Source organism: Oryctolagus cuniculus, chromosome 20 (genome assembly GCF_964237555.1).
Source record: "Oryctolagus cuniculus chromosome 20, mOryCun1.1, whole genome shotgun sequence".
NCBI classification, from domain to species: domain Eukaryota; kingdom Metazoa; phylum Chordata; class Mammalia; order Lagomorpha; family Leporidae; genus Oryctolagus; species Oryctolagus cuniculus.
In genome coordinates this window covers 20,628,546-20,646,952 of record NC_091451.1, presented here as the reverse complement: position 1 = coordinate 20,646,952, position 18,407 = coordinate 20,628,546, and the positions used below count along the sequence as shown (strand labels likewise).

Here is an 18,407-nt window from a genome sequence, read left to right as displayed (position 1 = left end):
GCACAGCAGTGGCAGTGGTCTCGAGACACCTGGGAGCCACCTGCGGATGCCAGTGTAGACGCTGCCCCCATCAAGTATGCCAGGAGCTGGCGGGTCTCCCCCTCCCCCGACATGGACCCTCTGAGCACGTGGCCTCCCAGTATCCTCCAGCTGGCCCTGGCGTCTGGCCTGGGGGTGCGGAGCTCTGCAGGGGAAACCAAGCCTCTTGGAAGACACCCAGGCACTGGGTGGGGCTGCAGTTAGAGGAAGAGCAGCCCCGGAACCTGTGGCCAGAAGCCGAGAGAGTTCTGAAAGGCCCTCCTCACGGGCCTTCTCCTTGCCCCCTCCCCCCCTCTGGCCACGCCCCCTCCACCCTTCCTGCTCCTCTCGACAGGTGTCAGAGCCCTGGAAGTCACAAGGAGTAACACAAACTGTCCCCAGGGTTAATTCCACGATTGGGGCCGGGAGCAGTTTTATCAGCAGAAACTGTGACGGACGTCTGCGTGCACAAAAGATCCCAGGCTCACCAGTAGCAGGCCCACATGTCCTCAGCGAGCAGGAGGGCTGGTGCTTGTTCATTGGCCACGGCATGCGCTAGTGGACAAGCGCTAGCAGGTGCCAAGGGCTGGAAAAGACTTCCCTTTTTTAACCCAGGAGACACGAGCAGAATCAAGGCCCCAGGCTGGCAGTGACAAACTCCCCTGCCCGCCCCTTAGTTCTGCAGCCACCACCTCCTCACGTGGGAAGCCCCCATCCCACGCCCACCCTCATGGGGTCTGCAGCCCCCCAACTCTCTCCCAAGTCCGGCCTCCCAGTGTTTCCACGTTGAGATCCATCCAGAGGAACGGAACCCTCAGCATGTCCCAAACCGAGCCCGTCCTCTGTTTCTGGGGTCTCTCCCATTGAGGTCCTGGTTCCTGGGCCTCCATCCACCCACTTGCCTAAGCTATGGCTGGGAATTATCTCCGTCTCCATGCCTTAAATCTTCCTCGAACCCACGCATCCTTCTCAGTCCTGTGCTCGCCCCCTGCCGGCCCAGACCTTGGTCAACGACCCCCCCCCCCCCCCCGCATTCCTCCACCAGCAGAATAGTGATCACCGAAGCCCTCTCGCCCTTCACAGCCTAGCCCTCCCTCCCGGGCCCCCTCACCCTGCCTGGGTGCTGGTCCCTTTGTTGGACCTCCAATGGAGCTGAGACCCGGGGGCACGCATCAGACCTTCGGCGAGCGCTTCTTGAATGAGTGGGAGGAGAGGAGTTGGCCTTTCCTCCTGCAGCCCAGCCCAGACTCTAGGCCCTCCTCCCTGCAGGCCCAGGCCAGCTCTTCTTCACCCCTTCCCAGCCTCTGTGCCCTCATCTGCAAAATGGCCATGGGGGCAGATAGTTGGGTGGGCTTAGGACGGCGGAGGGGGGTGCCTGGTTAGGCGGCCTGGCCTCCGCCCTTCAGCAAGGTATGGCCCCTCGGCAGCCTGGGTTTCCACTTCTCTAAAATGGGCACGGTGAGTGTCAAACTCCTGGGGGCATGGCAAGGCCTACACGAGAGACTGCCTGGGACGTGCGTCCTTGGCACGGGGCCTGAGTTGTGTTTATTCCCCACCCCGCCCCCTCCCTGTGCACAACCCCCTCCCCCATAGGTAACTCCTGTCACTAATTTTCCGGGGCATTCTTCCAAGGTCGCTTTATGAATATGTGAAGCAATGCAACATGCATGCGGCTGATCTGTGTTTTCACCCAGAAGTTCATCCGCCCTCTACCAGGAGCCAGCAAGTCTCTTCCATAAAAGGCCAGACAGTAAATATGTGGGCTCGCTGTGACAGATGGCCTCTGCAACTGCTCAGCCGCACCGTCGGAGAGCGAAAGACTCAGACAATGAGTGTGGCTGCGTTCCAATTACACTTTATTTATGGAAACTTAAATTTGAATTTTATATCATTTTCTCATGTCATGGAAATATGATTCTTCTGATTTTTCCCCCCAACCATTTAGAAATGTGAAAACCATGGTTAGGTCTGTCTGTCCAAAAACAGCCGGTGGGTTTGGTGGCTGCGGCGGAAGGTGGGGCCTTTCCACACCAGTGGGTGGGAGGTACCTTGTTCTGACCCTGCTTAGCTTAGCCAGCTCTCTCCCACAGGACACTTAAGTTGTTCCTATTCTCAATAACAACATAACATGCCCTTGCAAAACAGGGCCTCTGGGAATAACCCTGCTCATGTATCATTTGGGACATTTTCAGGTGCCTTGGTTGGGGCTCCTGGGTGTGGGCTCAGGTGTGTGTGATGTATCGGGGGGGTGCTAAGGGAGGAAAGGAAACAGCGGGGGGAACATGTAGAGGGCCGTGCAAGAATGTGGTGTGGATAGGGACCAGTGCTGTGGCGCAGTGGCCTAAGCCCCCTTGTGATGCCGGCATCCCGTATCAGAGCGCTGCTCCTCCTCTTCTTTTTTCATTTTTAAACACTTATTTATTTATTTGAAAGTCAGAGTTTCAGAGAGAGAAGGAGAGGCAAAGAAAGAGAGAGAGGTCTTCCACCCGCTGGTTCACTCCCCAAATGACCGCAACCGCTGGAGCTGGGCTGATCTGAAGCCAGGGGCCAGGAGCTTCCTCCGGTCTCCCACATGGGTGCACCAAGGACTTGGGCCATCTTCTGCTGCTTTCCCAGGCCTAAGCAGAGAGCTGGATTGGAAGTGTAGCAGCCTGGACTCAAACTGGCGCCCATAAAGGCAGCAGCTTTAACCGCTATGCCACAGCACCAGTCCCGCTGCTCCGCTTCTGATCCGGCTCCCTGCTAACGTGCCTGGAAGATGCAGCAGAAGAGGCCCAAGGGCTTGGACCCCTGCCACTCATGTGGGACACTTGGATAGGATTTCTGGCTCCTGGCTTCGGCCTGGCCCAGCCCTGATGTTGCGGCCATTTGGGGAGTAAACCAACAGATGGAAGATCTCTTTCTCTCTCTCTGGCTCTACCTCTCTGTAACTCTATCTTTCAAATAAATAAAATAAATCTTTAAAAAAAAAAAAAGAGCAGAGCGGGGCCTCAATCCCAGGCGCTCTGACATGGGATGTGGGCCTCTCCAGTGGCATCTTAGCCACTGTGCCAAACTCGAATCTCGCTGTGGGCCAGAGCTTTTGAACTCCTTTGGCGGTGCTGGAGCTGCAGGGGCCACGCATCCATGCCTCATGACATGGCTATGCTGCTCTCCACAAGGGCCGTTCCAGTTTGCACCTGAGAGTGTGCATCTGTGCCATCTCGCCCAATGAGTATGTGATTAAACTTTTGCAGCTTTGCTAAGCGATGGATTAAAAATCTTTCACCTGCACGCCTCTTCTAAGGAGAAAGGCTGAGCGTATTTTTCTGGGTTATAGGAAACATTTTTCTGTGACTTGCTCTTTCACATCCTTTGCTTTTTTTTTCCTTCTAGGGCTGTTAGTCTCTGGTTTTTTTTTTTTGTTTCTAGGAACTCTTTTTTTTTTTTTTTTTTTTTTTTTTTTTGACAGGCAGAGTGGACAGTGAGAGAGAGAGACAGAGAGAAAGGTCTTCCTTTGCCATTGGTTCACCCTCCAATGGCCACCGTGGGCGGCGCGCTGCGGCCGGTACACCGCGCTGATCCGATGGTAGGAGCCAGGTGCTTCTCCTGGTCTCCCATGGGGTGCAGGGCCCAAGTACTTGGGCCATCCTCTACTGCACTCCCTGGCCACAGCAGAGAGCTGGCCTGGAAGAGGGGCAACCGGGACAGAATCCGGCACCCCGACCGGGACTAGAACCCGGTGTGCCAGCACCGCAAGGCGGAGGATTAGCCTAGTGAGCCGCGGCGCTGGCCGTTTCTAGGAACTCTTTAGATATCCTAGAGGTTGTTTCTTGTCCACAATAAGGTTGTGCATATTTTCCCCATTTTGTCCTTGTTTGGTCATTGGCCACCCTCTGCTGCTTTCCCAGGTGCATCAGCAGGGAGCTGGATTGGAAGTGGAGTGGCAGGGACTTGAACCGGCACCCATGTGGGATGCCGGCGCTGTAGGCAGCTGCTTTACCCGCTACTCCACAGCGCCGGACCCTACGTTGTGTTTTATCTGAAGATAGACTACATGTAGCAATGAGCTTGATAAATATAAAAATCACAGAATTGCCTACGCTGTGATGTAACAGGAAGTGAAATCAGCTTCAGTTGCATCTGCAGGTGATGCTACCAGGATGTGGGCGTCTATGAGACTACAGGCTGAAAGAAGTGTTTGCTGCGTCAGTGTGGGAGGCTGTGATGTGTTCATGCCCCCAGTTAGATAGCACTGTTCTACTGTTTATACAGTATAAACAAGTGAGAGGCAGATTCCAGGCTCTGTGAGCTTGCACCGTTGGGCACCTCTGGCACAGGTGATTCGGGTGAAGGGCTGTGTTGCAGGGAAGGTGACGGGACTTGGTTTCAGGGTGGGGGCTCATCCATAAGTGGGATCTCAAAGACTCCCAGAGTGTCAGAACCACCTAGTCTAGCACCTTCATTTTGCAAACAAGGGCTTGGAGGCCCAGAGAGGCCAAGTTATTTGCCCAGAATCACCCAGCCAAAGCCTGGCTCCATCAGGGTGGGTAACCCCAGAGCCGGCTGCCTAACCTTAGCTCGGTCCTCCTGGGCCTCAGGCACCTCCGTAGCCAGGAGTCGGCTGGGGAGGGGGCAGCAAGCAGCCAGCAGGAGGGTGGGCCCGGAGACCTGCTCCTGGGATAGTCAAGCACCTGTGCCCCGGTTGCCTCCACAGGACCCTGAGTGGGCTCAGCCAGACCAGGCCCCCCCAGCAGCACGCGGGGCTCTCCCGGACTGTCCGACGTTACCCGGCCGCTGCCGCCAGTGGCCAGCTGACTTCCAACGCCCTGCCTGTGGCCACTGGCCTGGAGCCGAGGGCTAGCGCCCCGCAGGCCGCATCCCCCTGGGGTAAGGACGCCCTGTCTCAGGGCTGGCCAGAGTTGAGCGTCTCCATCTCTGACCTTCCCTCTCCCCCTACCTCTCACAGAGGGGCTACACTGTCATCTCCCCTCATTCTTTCAGCCAATCAGCACCTGGTATTTGAACACCTGCTTTGGGCCAGGTTCCAGGGCTCCCAGCTGATCAGGGCTTGGTTGAGATTTCTGCCCATTTGTGATCCCCTCCTGCCTTTGCTGCCTCCATAGCCAACCTTGAACCTGAACTCTCAGGCCTCAGTCTTTCCTCCTCCTGCTCCCTGCCAACTCCACCCCTTCTAGACCAAGCCAGCCAGTTGCTTCCTTTGCACGGGGCCTCTGCTGCCCACAGGGGTCCCCAGCATCCCCTGGAACTCACACCTGCTTTCCCACTCCGTTCCTGAGAGCGGCTCCTGCAGGCCTGCCTTTCCTTTTTCTTTTTCTTTTAAGATTTATTTATTTATTTTGAAAGTCAGAGTTGTGAGAGAAGGAGAGAGGGGGAGAGAGAGAGACTTCCATCTGCCGGTTCACTCCCTAGATGGCTGCAACAGCCAGCACTAGGAGCCAGGAGCTTCTTCCAGGTCTCCCACATGGGTGCAGGGGCCCAAGCACTTGAGCCATCCTCCACTGCTTTCCCAGGCCCACTGGTAGAGAGGTGGCTCAGAAGTGAGGCAGACAGTGCCCATGAGGGATGCCAGTGTTGCAGGAGTGGCTTAACCCCCTGCACTGCGACTCCAGGCCCCCTTCCCTGCTTTTCCAAGCCTCCATCCCATCAGTCCGTGGACAGTCCCCACCTCCCAGGGACTCCTCCTCTTCCTGCCACCCCTCCGCTATGCACACCCCTCCCTTCCCTGGGTCTGCCTGAGCCTGCCTCCTTCTTTGGTTTGTTCTGCATGAAAACGGCCTGCCACCCAGGTGGGAGAGGTGGACCGAGTCTCAGCCCCGCCCCCTGGACCCAAGCCCTCTCTCTGCAGGGCTGAACCTCACCGAGAAAATCAAGAAGATCAAGATCGTCTTCACGCCCACCATCTGCAGGCAGACCTGTGCCCGCGGGCACTGTGCCAACAGCTGTGAGCGGGGTGACACCACCACCCTGTACAGCCAGGGGGGCCACGGGCATGACCCCCAGTCCGGCTTCCGCATCTGTGAGTCCCTTCGCCTGAGATGGTTCCAGACTGGCCCTGGGGTGGGGACAGAGGGACAGGCTGCCCTAGACTGGACCTGTAGGCAGGAAGTCCCCTGCTCCCATGACATGGAGAGCCGAGTTCACCAGCTCTGCCTTGGTCTAGCTGTGGGACTCTGGACGAGTCACCTAACCTCTCTGATTCCTCAACACAGGAGTGAGTGGGTTCATGTTAACGCCACTGCCGCATACCCCAGGTTGTTGTAGGGGGCAGGGAAAGGTTTGAGAGTGCTTTTTAGAGGGGCAAGGTGGGGAGGGGGCTACTGTGGATCCTTCTTCGCTCCTGGGCCCTGGAGAAAGTCCCTCCATTTCAGCGGATGCCGGGCTCTCCAAGCCGTGAGATGTGGGGTCTTGCGCCCCTTGCTGATCTGTTGTCACCTGCTGGCTATGCGGTGGGTGCTGTATGTCTTTCCCCGCCGGTCACCCTAAGGGTCGACCTTGTAGATTTCTGCCAGATTCCCTGCCTGAACGGAGGCCGCTGCATCGGCAGGGACGAGTGCTGGTGCCCCTCCAACTCCACCGGGAAGTTCTGCCACCTGCCCATCCCGCAGCTGGACAGGGAGCCCCCGGAGCGGGGCTCTCGCCGTGGGGCCCTGCTGGAAGGCCCCCTGAAGCAGTCCACCTTCACCCTGCCTCTCTCCAACCAGCTCGGTGAGTGCCAGTGCAGCTGGGACTGGCAGGCGCGCCGGGGAGGGTGGCTGGCGTCCCTGTGCCTGGTGCTGGCTGGGACAGGGAAGCTGCCTTCACTGCCGAGACCCCTCGGGGCTCCCCGACATTGCCTGACCTTCTCTAACCCCTCCCGCTGAGCAGTCAAGGATGCGCGACAGAAGGAGGCTGGAGGGGAAATCAACACACAAGATGTCATTTTCCCCGCTCCTATGATTAGTGCCAAATGAAGGGTGCAAAAATCATAATAATATGGATTCCTGCAGGAGGCCAGGAGGGGAAGAACCCTTGAACCTGGAGCTCTGGGGGAGGCCACACAGCAGGGGTGCACTTGAGTTAGCCTTCACCACTGGGTAGCGTTTGGTTAAGCAGAGGGACTGGCGTGAGCAAAGGCCCGGGGGTGGGAGCAGGGGTTTCTGTGCGCACGACTTCATAGGCAAAGTCCACAGGGAAGGAGTTTGAGCTGCGCCCCGTCCTCATTGTGGGGACTTTCCTGGGGTTCCAGGCAGGGAGTGAAGAAACAGAGGAGAGTTTTGGTGAGGCACGCAGTTGGTGGCCCACCGGGCCCAGGGCACTCCTTCTGGGTGGGAAAGTGGGGGCGTGGCCCCATTTCCCCTGCACTAAGTCCCACCCCTCCGTCCAGCCTCCGTGAACCCCTCGCTGGTGAACGTGCACATTCACCACCCGCCCGAGGCCTCCGTGCAGGTCCACCAGGTGGCCCGGGTGCGGCCCGAGACCGAGAGAGCTCCGGATGACAACAGCGTGGAGACGCGGCCCCCTGCCCAGCCTCCCGCCAGCTCCGGCCGCGGCCACTGGCACAGGAACACCATCCCGGCTCAGTCAGGAGAGCCCCCTCGGCCGCCACCCCCAGCAGTGCTCAGGCCTCAGGAACTGCTGGGCCGGTGTTACCTGAGCACCGTGAACGGACAGGTGAGCGTCGGCTCATGCCCCAGTCATGGAGGCTTCTAGAACGGCAGTCTCCCCCTCCCACCCTCTGTGCTTGCCTTCCTCTCTCTCTCCTTCTCCTTCGGGGCTGTGTGTCTGCCATCTCCTCTTTCCCACGTGGGAAAACCCAGGGCCTGAGCGTGGAGGGGCCGGGCCTGCTGCCTGGGCTCTACGTGGTACCTGCCGGTACCAGACACACAGCAGAAGACCCAAGGACGTGGCCATCTGGAGGATCTGTCCCCAGCGTCTTCAGGCCCAGGCAGCCTAGAATCTGAGCCCAGTGAATGCTGGCTGAGCACTGACCACCCAGGCACATGTACAGCAGGGCCGTGAGGCTCTGGGGACAGAGTCCTGTGTGCAGTTGAGACAGGGGTCCCAGAGGTGGAATTGGCAATGACAGATTCACCCCAAGCCCTGATGGTGCAGATGAGCTTTGGGGTGCCAAGCATCCAGGAACAGGGGTGAGGCCAGCCCGGGGTGCTATTCCTTGGGGTTGCGGTTTGGTATCTCCTGGAAGTCCTTGAGAGGTTAGGGACTCCCTGCCCTTCAGCTCATGGTGTCTCTGAGCCCAAGCCGCTGTTCACAGCAGGGCCCACACCACACGTGACCCTGCAGGTGGGCCAAGAAAAGCTGTCCTTGGGACCCTCTGGCTGCGCACCGGGGCGGGCCTTGGAGCCAGCAGGGCAGAGCTTGGGCGCCCAGGGTCTGGGAGGGAGGACTGCAGGCGTCTCTGTTCTCTTCTGGGGCATCAGCTGACTCCCTCGGGAATGCCGTGGGCCGCCACAACATGAGGGGCGAGCTGGGTGTCCCGGGCTCTCCTGAGACACCCCTGTGCGCCGCAGGGGAGGGGAGAGGGGGTCACAGGCACCCATGCCTCTCTTCCAGTGTGCCAACCCCCTGCTGGAGCTGACTGCCCAAGAGGACTGCTGTGGCAGCGTGGGGGCCTTCTGGGGGGTGACCTCGTGTGTCCCCTGCCCACCTAGACCAGGTGAGTGCTGGGTGCCCTGGTCAGGGGAGGTGGGATGCAGGACGCACCCCCAGGGTCTCAGGGTCGGGCAGGTGGCCAGGCTACTAGACCAGGCAGGCTTTGCAGCTCTGCCTTCAGGGTGCTTCTGGGGCCCCAGGAGCTCCTGAGTGCAGCCAGCTCAGCCCTCCTGCCCCACTGCCTGTGAGGGGCTCCTCCTTCTAGCAGCGGTTCCTGCTTGGATTTTGGGGGATCCCATGGTACGGGGCCCCCTCATAGCCTTACCGTGCCACATGCACCCCTGCACAAGCACCAGGGGCCCAGAGCACCTGGTCTGATGACTCAGGAACTCCCTCCTTCTCTCTCTGGAGGGGCCCCCAGGCCTCGTCCTCACCCTGCCTCCTGCCCCCCACCACCCCTAGCATTGGCCAGTGTTGAGTATCTGCCCCAGGATCTCTCCGTCTCGTGGCATGGAGACCCCAGTTCCCTGTCCCCTTGTGGATGGTGGGAGAACTCTAATGTGTGTTCGTTCACTCATTGAGCAAACGCTGCCCCGCTGCCTCAGGCTTGTTCCTGCTGCTCTCGTGGGTCTCGACGCCATGGCTTTGGGGGTGACCAGGTGCCCGTGTCTGAGCCTGCCTGCCGCTCCAGGCCTCATGCTGGTGTGCATTTCTTCCATTTGTCAGCAGTGGGCTCGCTGAGGAGGCTTTGAGGGGGTGCCTGGCCTGGCACCCAAAGATGGGAGGGGCAGGGCTGTTCCCTACATCGGACTCAGCCCCGAGCAAGTGAGCGAGGACTATAATTTCCAAACTGCAAATAAGCACAGGCGGCTTCACGGTGTGGTAGCAGCAAAGGGCAGTCAGCGCTAAGCTGCCAGACGTCAGGGCCAGCCTGCCCACTGGACGTGGACGCCTCCGTGTCCCCCTCCCCTGCCCTGCGAGACCGTGGCAGTAGCAACAGCAGCCTCTTAGGGCTGCCGAGGGCATTGCTTGGGATGCTGCGTGCGCTCAGCATTAGGTCAACAAATGGAAGCTCTCACAGTCGGCCTCGGTATGTGTGGGCTCTGCATCCACAGATTCCACCAACCGCACAGCAAAAATATCTGGGGAAAAATTCCAGAAAGTTCCAGAAAGCCAAACTTGAATCTGTCATGCACTGAGGCTTGTGGTGAATTCACGTGCCCTCGGGGCTGTGTGGCATCCCCTGCTGTAGCGCCCGCCCTGCACAGATCCTCGTTCGTGCGAGCAGTGCTCCCCTGCTGTCTCTGTCATGGGCTGCCTGGCTGGGCCCACAATGGTTGTGTCTGTGCTGAATGCATTCAGACTTCCTTCTTTTCTTGTCATCGTCCCCTAAAGAATACAGCAGAGCTAGTGCATAGCATCTACATTGTGTAAGATGTTAAGGGTGAACTAGAGATGATTTAAAGTCTGTGGGGGTAAAAATGGAATGACAACGTTAGTTTAGGGAGTGAGTGCGTAGCCTGGCATTGAAAATGCATCCCATATTGGAAGACCTGGATTCGATGCCCAGCTGTGGCTCTGACTCCAGCTTCCTGCTAATGCACACGGTGGGAGACAGCAGCGATGGCTCAAGTGACTGGGTTTCTGCCACCCACCTGGGAGGACTGGACTGAGGCCCTGGTGCCTGTCTCTGGCCCTGATCCAGCCCCATTTGTTGCGGGCATTTGGAGAGTGAACCAGCAGATGGGTATGTGCATTCTCTCTCTCTCTCTCTCTCTCTCTCTCTCTCTCTCGCTGTCTCTTAAATAAGCAAATTTTTTAAAAAAATTAAAGCTAGCTTTATTTCGGTGTAAAAATTTTGAAACCCATGCGTAATTTTTTCGTAATATACGCTTGCATGGACTTCTCAAATTTGGATTTCGATGAACTTTGCACTGAGATAAATTCCATTTTCCGCGAATGTGTTGAAGCAGCATCCTGCAGGAGAATGTGCATATGTGCAAGTACTTCTCCCTTTCCCATGGAGGGCCTGAGCGTCCGCAAATGCCGACATCCTCTGGGGCCCTGGAACCAATGCCCCAGCGTGCCAAGGAACAGCTGTGCTATTTTCTTTGTAAGTGTTAGGAGAAAGGGCAAAGGGGGCAGACCAGCGCCCCCCAGAGGAGTGTGTGCGCATCTCCCCTGCAGGCTCCTTTGCTCTTTCCTGCTTTTTCTTCCTCTTTCCACCAGGCCCACCCCTGACTTCTGCATCTCACATGCCAGTCAATCACGCTCACATCAACCAAGCCCCCACTAGGTTCCCAGAGTGTGCAGGCCCCCGCCACACGGCGGGGAGTGAGGAAGAACAAGCACCTCGTGCTCGTGGTGGTGGAGTGGGGGCCGCACACCACTGGTGGCATCAGAGAGGAGCAGGCGCAGTGACTGGACAAGTGCCAAGGGCAGTGGGGACGCAGACAGTGAGGCCAGGCCACTCCTGTCTCCAGGGACCCAGCTCTGGACAAGTCTTCCGGTCCTGAGCTGTCTGAGGTTTGGCCACCAAGCACGGTCCTGAGTCCTGAGCAGTCTGCTGGAGGGTCCTGGAGGGTCACTGGGGTCACTTCCTCCTCTTCAACTCACGAGCCAACTTGACAGCAATGTGCGAAACCAGAGTACCTATCAGGGACCCAAGAGGTGACACTAGTGAAAATGAAAATGGAAGTCACTCTGGACCATTTATTTATTTTTAAACGTTTATTTAAAAGGTGGTATGACACAGAGAGACAGAGAGACAGAGACAGAGAGACAGAGACAGAGAGATATCTTCCAACTGCTGGTTCACTCCCCAAATGGCTACAACAGCTTAAGCGGGGCCAGGCCAAAGCCTGGAGCCTGGAACTGTCACGGTCTCACACGTGAGTGAGTGGCAGGAGCCCAAGTACTCAAGCCTCCGGGGTCACTTGAGCGGGAGCTGAATTGGAAGTGGAGCTGGGACTCCTGTGAAATGTGATGGAGGTGTCTGGAGAGGCGTCTTAACTGCCATGCCGCACACCTGCGCCCGGAGTCTTCGTTCCAACGCCACCTCGTCTCTTACATGACTGAGGCAGGCCGTGTGAGCACAGGGCCCCGGAGCCAGCAGGGACCCACGCATGCTGCCTGTGAGGCCCAGACAGTGATGGCTGCTGTCAGGGGAGGTCCTGGGCCTGCCCCCTCGGCACAGCGACCGCACCCACAGACCGCAGGGCAGCCCTCCCCTGGGAGGGTGGGGAGCAGGAGAGAAGGCCAGACCCTGCACCCTGAGGGTTGCCTGCCCACCCACGCGCCCCACGCCTGGTCCCGCCCGATGCCCAAGGACCCTGCTCCCAGCAGAGCGGCACCAGCTTTGTTCGTGCAGGACTGGGGCCCTGAGGCGGGGGGCGTGGACGCAGAGATCTGTGGGTCATGAACACGGTGCTGTGAACCCCCCAACACACACACACACGCACACACACACACGCATCTCCAAGGCTCAGCCTCCACCTGCCGTTTCCCAGGTGCCCCCTCCCCTCCCCCACTATGCTCGGCACACTCTGTCAAGCCGGGTACCAGGGGGCGGACCCTGGAATGCCAAGCATGCCAGCACACTGAGTGAGAAATAACAAAGACCAGGGCAACATAAACATATAAAGCACAAGAAAACGCAGCTGGACGTTGTGTAGAGAAGGGCAGGGAGGCTGGGAACTGTGTTTGAGTTGACAGGGTGCCAGCACCCAGCCGTGTGTCCACGCCTGGGGTCAGGGCGCCTCTTCAAGCAGTCATGACAGCGAGCTACTGTGCGAGGACTGGGAGAAGACAAACTGCTCGGAGGGTTTCGGGGATGGTTGGCAAGACGACTTCTGGGTTCTGGAATGTTCTTGTTCCTAGTGACTTTGCTTCTCTGAGCCTGTCTTTCTCTGATAAAACAGGGCTGTGCTTCTCGATGGGGAGTAGGAGGGTGGGAGATTTTGTCATCCCCGTCAAGGGGGTCCTGATGGAGCAGCCTGGGAGCCACGTGACTTGCCCATGTGACTTCACAGCTTCCCCCAGTCACATTGTACTTCTGAGGCTGTGGCAGAGTCCTGCAGACCACAGCTATGCTCAGTCACATGGCCCAGACACGCCTTTCCTCCCAGGGTCCCGCAGAGCCCCCTTCCTCAGGGGCTGGGCTCCAGGAGGCAGTGTTGGCACCTGTGGCTCCCCCCTCTCTCTCTCTGAAGCCACGCAACGTGTCCCCAGCCAGCCTCCCAGGCCCTGGCTGCACCATGCCTCTCCCTGACCCTTGAGAGTTATCAACAATCCCACCCCAGAGCTTGCCTGTGCCCCGCCAGAGTCTGGAGACCACGCAGCTCTCACAGCCACGTGGACCGAGGCCACGTTTTTGAGTTTTCATCTGAGAAAGGCAAACATCTGGGTTGACTGGAAAGTTGGCCGCGGCCCCATCTGGCTTGGCACTGGCCGTGTCAACCCCAAGGCCCCTTTGCTGGGACAGGCGGAGCTGGCGCAGGGCTCGAGGCCCGTGGCGGTGGGCTCCAGCTGTCTGCCCGGGGATCGGCTTTCGTCTGCCTGGTGTGGATGGGTTCACCTCAGAACCCGGGCCCCTCCCTGCAGCTCCAGGGAGAGCTGACGCTTGCTGTGTCCCCCCAGGGAATTCTGGCCCTTTCCCTCTTGAAAACAAGGCAGGGCCGCCAGTCCCAGAGCTTTCACACCACGCTAGAGCCTTCACTTGTGGTATCTCAGTGAATTTGCACGACCAGGGTTTAATTTGCAAGCTCAGGGTTTTAACCCTCCTTTGACGGACTCCAAGGAAGCTGAGAGAAGGTGGAGGAACTCGTCCGAGGTCACTCAGCCAGGACAGGTGGAGCTGGGATTCACTCGCACGAGGTTTCTGATTGGCAGCTGAGCCAGACTTCCCTAACCATTGCCCTGAGACCTGGGGCTGCCCGGAGGGCTCAGAACATCAGGCTCCCAGACTGGAATTTTGTAAGCAAGCAGGGTGGTGATAGTCCATGCGTTACTTTTGCATGAAGAACAATGCGTGTCGAGGTCAGGGTTGAACAGACAGGCAAGGTTAGCAGCACAGCGCCCAGGCCGGAGAATTATCAGACAAGTTGAAAAACGCGCCCCTGGCGGGGGATGGGGAGGAGGTAAGCTTGCATCATGTGCTTCAGGAGGGGAAAAAAATGCACAGATGTTTCTGGAAGCAGAGCTCAGCGTGCTGAGCACAGAGACAGCCTATGAACAACTGCAGGTGCCCAGCAGTAAAACATTGCACCCGGAAGTACTGAGCTCCCCGTCCCAAGGGGTGTTCCTGCCGAGGCCGGATTTCTCGGGGGAGCTGGGCAGAGAAGTTGATTTTTGAGGGGATGGGGGTTTATGTGCTCAGCGATGCCTGAAGATCTGTTTGGCGCCTTCAGCTGGAAGAAAGCTTGGCTGTGCTTTGGTTTGCTCCTGTCCCTTGTGCATGAGGACTGTTCTAGGTGTGGGTCTAGGATGCCTGCTCCTGGGGAGGGTGGGTTTGGGAGGCTGATGTGGGCCAGGAGGGCATAGGAGCAGAGAGCCAAGGGCAAGTCAGAGCAGCGGCCGGTGCATGGTCACCCCCCTCATCTCAGCAGGCGTCTGTCCAGAGCCCTGATGGCACAGGCGCCAGGCCGGCTGCTTCCCCATTCCCTGGCATCCCAACGACGTCTCTGGGCGTCAGGTGTCATCATCCCCATTCAGGCCTGGAAGCCTCCAGATACCTGCTCCCAAGCACCCTGTGATGCACCTGCCCGTGAATTTCTTGTGCACTGGCCCTAGTGTCTGCTCACCCAGAGGACCCCGGCTTGGGGAACAGCTGTGCTGGGGTGGGGCTCCTGTTCTCCGGGACGCCCAGTTCCTTGCCCTCAAGAAACGAGATTTTCAGAATTCCAGTTGTTGGGCTGAACCAGCCCTGTGACTGTGGCTGGGAGAGATTCTGAGAGCCTCTTCCAAGGGGCTGGAAGCCGCCTGGGAATGGCGCCTCCGGCTGAAGCTAGCACCCACCCTGCCCCAGCAGGGAGGCTGTTGCCGACACGTGGCATCGTCTCTGGCCTGGGAAGGGCTGGGAAGGGCTGTGGTGGGGATGGCGGCGGGGGGCGGGGCGCCTGTCTGAGCCAGGAGCGTGCCCAGACCCCTCTCCTCCTCGCTGGTGGTGGTGCCCACTGGGGCAGTGAGGATGGGTTCAGAGGGAGCGTGCGTCATTCCTGCAGGCGAGGTCGGAAGGGCAGGCGCTCTGGCCATTGTTACGTGTGACAAGGACGTGCTCAGAGTCTCGAATGCTTGCTTAGTGTCCGCAGCAGCCCCACGAGAGAGGACTTTTCACTTCCGATTTGCTGATAAGAACCCCCAGGCTCTGTGAAGTTCGAAGTTCGGTAACTTACAAACTCATGCAGGGCAGCCGGCCAGCAAGCTCTCCTTGAGACCATGAAAGGAAGGCGGGAGATGGGGGGTGGGGAGAAGGAGGGAGGGAGAAGGCACCTACAGGACCGTGCTAGGATCGAGCTCCACTCAGTCTGCCCGTCTGTTTCAGCAAAATGGCACACACACACACACACCCCCAGCCACTCCACAAGAAATGTGCCCCAGGTCACACACGGAGCCAGTGCAGACCTAGGAATTAGAAGTGGGTCTGGCTGCCCTTACACCCACCCTCTGTACCAAGCCAGTAGATGTTTCTCTCTCCAGCTCACCCGCCTGAGGTTTGCAAGGCCAGGGGCCGAGGCTGCAGCCTGCTTGCAGGTCCCTGCGCCACTGACCCTGGCCCTGACCTCAGCAGCCATGTAGGAGTCTGTTCCCTGGGCAGAGCGGTTGCTCTCATCCTTCTTCCTCTTGCCTGCTGCAGGCACCTGTCATCGCGGCTGAGACAGCGCAGCCTGTAAACAGCCCTGGGGCCAGACGCATGTCTTCACCGCCTCCTCCCTGCTCTGCTCTCACAGTCAGGGCCAAAACTGTCGGCAGCGATTAGCATCGCAGCTGCTGAGGGGGAGTTAGCAGGGCAGGGGCAGGCTGCAGCCAGGGGTGGGGGGCCCTCTGCTTCCTTCCCAGATCCGTGAGCAACCAGGGTGCAGCGGCGGGTGGCCAGGGCCAAGGTCAGGGGCTAGAAGAGCTGAGGTCAAAGACCAGAAAGCTCATGGCCCAGATTCCCTCCCTGAGACGGTCCCCCCACGCTGACCCTGCACGCCCCACAGGCACGGTGCCGAGCTTAGACCCCCAGGATCTGCTCGGGTCCCAGCCAGCCCTCAGCAGACACTTGACTCTCTCACGTCTCCACCCCAGGTGTCTCCCAGAGGCATCTGTGGTCTGTGGGAGTCACAGCTTTGCTCTGCTCTCTCTCTCTCTCTCTCGATCTCAGGTCCTCTCCTCCTCCTTCCTGGCCTTTAGGGGCCCTGAGGGGTTCTACACCTCATGAAGCGTGGGATTCACACACGGACATCTCATTAGTTCCTCTCCCCACCTTCTGAGCATCCCTGCCATTCCATTCCCTCTTCTGATCCTGTATTAAGAAAAACTTAATGCGCAATGGCTTGGGAGAGCTTCCAGGAAGAGTGGCAGGCTTCCTGTGGGGCAAGGGTCTCCCTGTGGCCTCCACTGCACCCAGGGTCCTCTGGACAGCGCCTGTGCTTGTCACTTACTCATTTGGAGGTAGCGGGGAGAATGGTTCCGAATTTCTCCTCTGGAGCCAGGCAGCCTGAGTCCCCGGTCCCAGCTCTGTCCTCCAGCTGGGTGACCTGGGCCTCTCTGTGCCTCTCATCCGTGAAATGGGGGTAATATTAGTGAGCATCGCCAAAAGCTGTTGGGAGGGTGATCTGAGTGAGTGGCTGTAAGGCATTTCCGTCAGGGCCAGGCTGTGGCAAGTGCCATTCTGTGTTATTATTACTTACGGCCATTTGGACCAAGTGTCCGTACTTCTCCAGGTACCTGCACTAGACATAGAAATGATGATGACCACAAGGTCCCTGTCCTTGTGGCGCTCACACTGTAGTGGGGAGAGGGATGAGTAGGCAGCAGGTTAGGTGCTGTGACCAGGGAGGGGCAGCTGGCAGGGGTGGCAGGGGTGGGGACACGGCCCACCCGCCTCCTCTCACTGGGAGCCACACAGCTCACCGGCCACTGAAGGCTCCCCTGAGCCACGTGGCAGTCTGACCCTCCGCTCGCTTTCTCCCAGGGAGGCTCAAGCTGATTTTCCTGGATCGCGTGCTGCACTTGGCCTTACAAACTGGCCTCGTAAGTGCCTCTGGGCACCCTGGTCTGGGAACCAGTGGGGAGTGACAAAAAGGCAGCGTCACCCAAGGCAGTGGTTGTGTTGCTTTCTGTCCCAAAGCCTGCCTTTGCGAGGCCTGGCCCTGGGCGGTGTTCCCCGCAGCGCCACACGCAGGCGGGAAGCACTTCACAGAACAAGCACTTACCTGTGTCCACACCGGGGCCTCGCGGCTTAGCACAGCCCTCCAGCTGTCACCACCTCTTCAGCGGCCAGCAGCCGCTCCCGCTCCTGCTCCCAGCTCTAATCCAAGTTCTCTGTCACTTCTCCTGGTCACCTCCAAAGCAATGATCTTCTGCCAGCTTCTCCCAAGAGGTGACACTGGGACGGATGTTTGGCCTAGTGAGTAGCACACTGGCTAAGACGCCCGGGCCCACATTCCAGCTTCCTGCTAGGGCGCACCCTGGGAGGCAGTGGCACTGGCTCAAGGGTTGACTCCCTGCCACCCACATGGGAGAGCTGGACTGAGTTCCCGGCTTCCAGCTTCAGCCATTGCTGGCACTTAGGGCATGGACCAGAGAATAGGGTTGCTGTCTCTCTCTCTCTCTCTCTCTCTCTCTCTCTCTCTCTCTCTCTCTCAAATGAGCAAATAGTATTTGTAGATCCTTAGTCTTAAAAAAAAAAAAAAAGGTGACACTGCTGGCTGTCCCGGAGCCCCCTGACCTCTCCCTGACTCAGGTGAGTGGAGAGGATGTGGTCTTGGCATCTGGAGGCTTGGATTCGACCCAGATGCAGCTCCAACCAACTAGCTTTCTTTCTTTCTTTTCTTTTCTTTTTTTCACAGGCAGAGTAGACAGTGAGACAGAGAGACAAAGGTCTTCCTTTTGCCGTTGGTTCACCCTCCAATGGCCGCTGTGGCCGGCGCACTGCGGCCGGTGTACCGCGTTGATCTGAAGGCAGGAGCCAGGTGCTTCTCCTGGTCTCCCATGGGGTGCAGGGCCCAAGCACTTGGGCCATCCTCCACTGCACTCTTGGGCCACAGCAGAGAGCTGGCCTGGAAGAGGGGCAACCGGGACAGAATCTGGTGCCCCAACCAGGACTAGAACACGGTGTGCCAGCGCCACAAGGCGGAGGATTAGCCCATTGAGCCACGGCGCCGGCCTCCAACCAACTTTCTAACTTCAGCAAGTTACTTAGTCTTTCTGAGCCTTGCTTTCCTGATCTGCAAAAAGGAAGGTGATGAGCCCTGCCCCCAGGGAGTTGTTGTGAGGGACAGGATGACACCTGCTGGCCTCACAGCTCAGGAGCCTCGGGCACCTGTCCCCTTGCTGGGACTCCACCCTCTGGCAGTGACCCCACCCTATCCTCGCCATCCTCTGCTTTTCACGGTGTCCCTGGCTACAGCTCAGCCGTGGCTTTGTGGGTTTCTCCAAGCAACGTCCTCTCGTTCTTCCCTCGTCCCTGTCCTCAGTTGGTGCCCCCTGGGGCGCCAGGACAGGGACAGGCACGTCCCCCAGCTCACCCATTGTTCCCTCTCAGTCCCAGGATTTTCAGAGCTGAGTTCCCTGCTCCCACCAGAGCCGCAAAT

General features: G+C 58.6%; 1 protein-coding gene across 1 annotated transcript in view; it reads left to right on the top strand.

Annotated features, from left to right (window-relative positions):
• The window catches only part of LTBP2 (latent transforming growth factor beta binding protein 2), an 86,000-nt gene that overhangs the window by 32,307 nt on the left and 35,286 nt on the right, over window positions 1-18,407 (top strand). Inside the window, exons 4-8 of the mRNA XM_008272051.4 lie at window positions 4,715-4,887; window positions 5,867-6,037; window positions 6,520-6,726; window positions 7,385-7,671; window positions 8,572-8,674. Coding sequence (XP_008270273.3) covers window positions 4,715-4,887; window positions 5,867-6,037; window positions 6,520-6,726; window positions 7,385-7,671; window positions 8,572-8,674 — 941 coding nt within the window. The remainder of the gene's footprint in view (window positions 1-4,714; window positions 4,888-5,866; window positions 6,038-6,519; window positions 6,727-7,384; window positions 7,672-8,571; window positions 8,675-18,407) is intronic.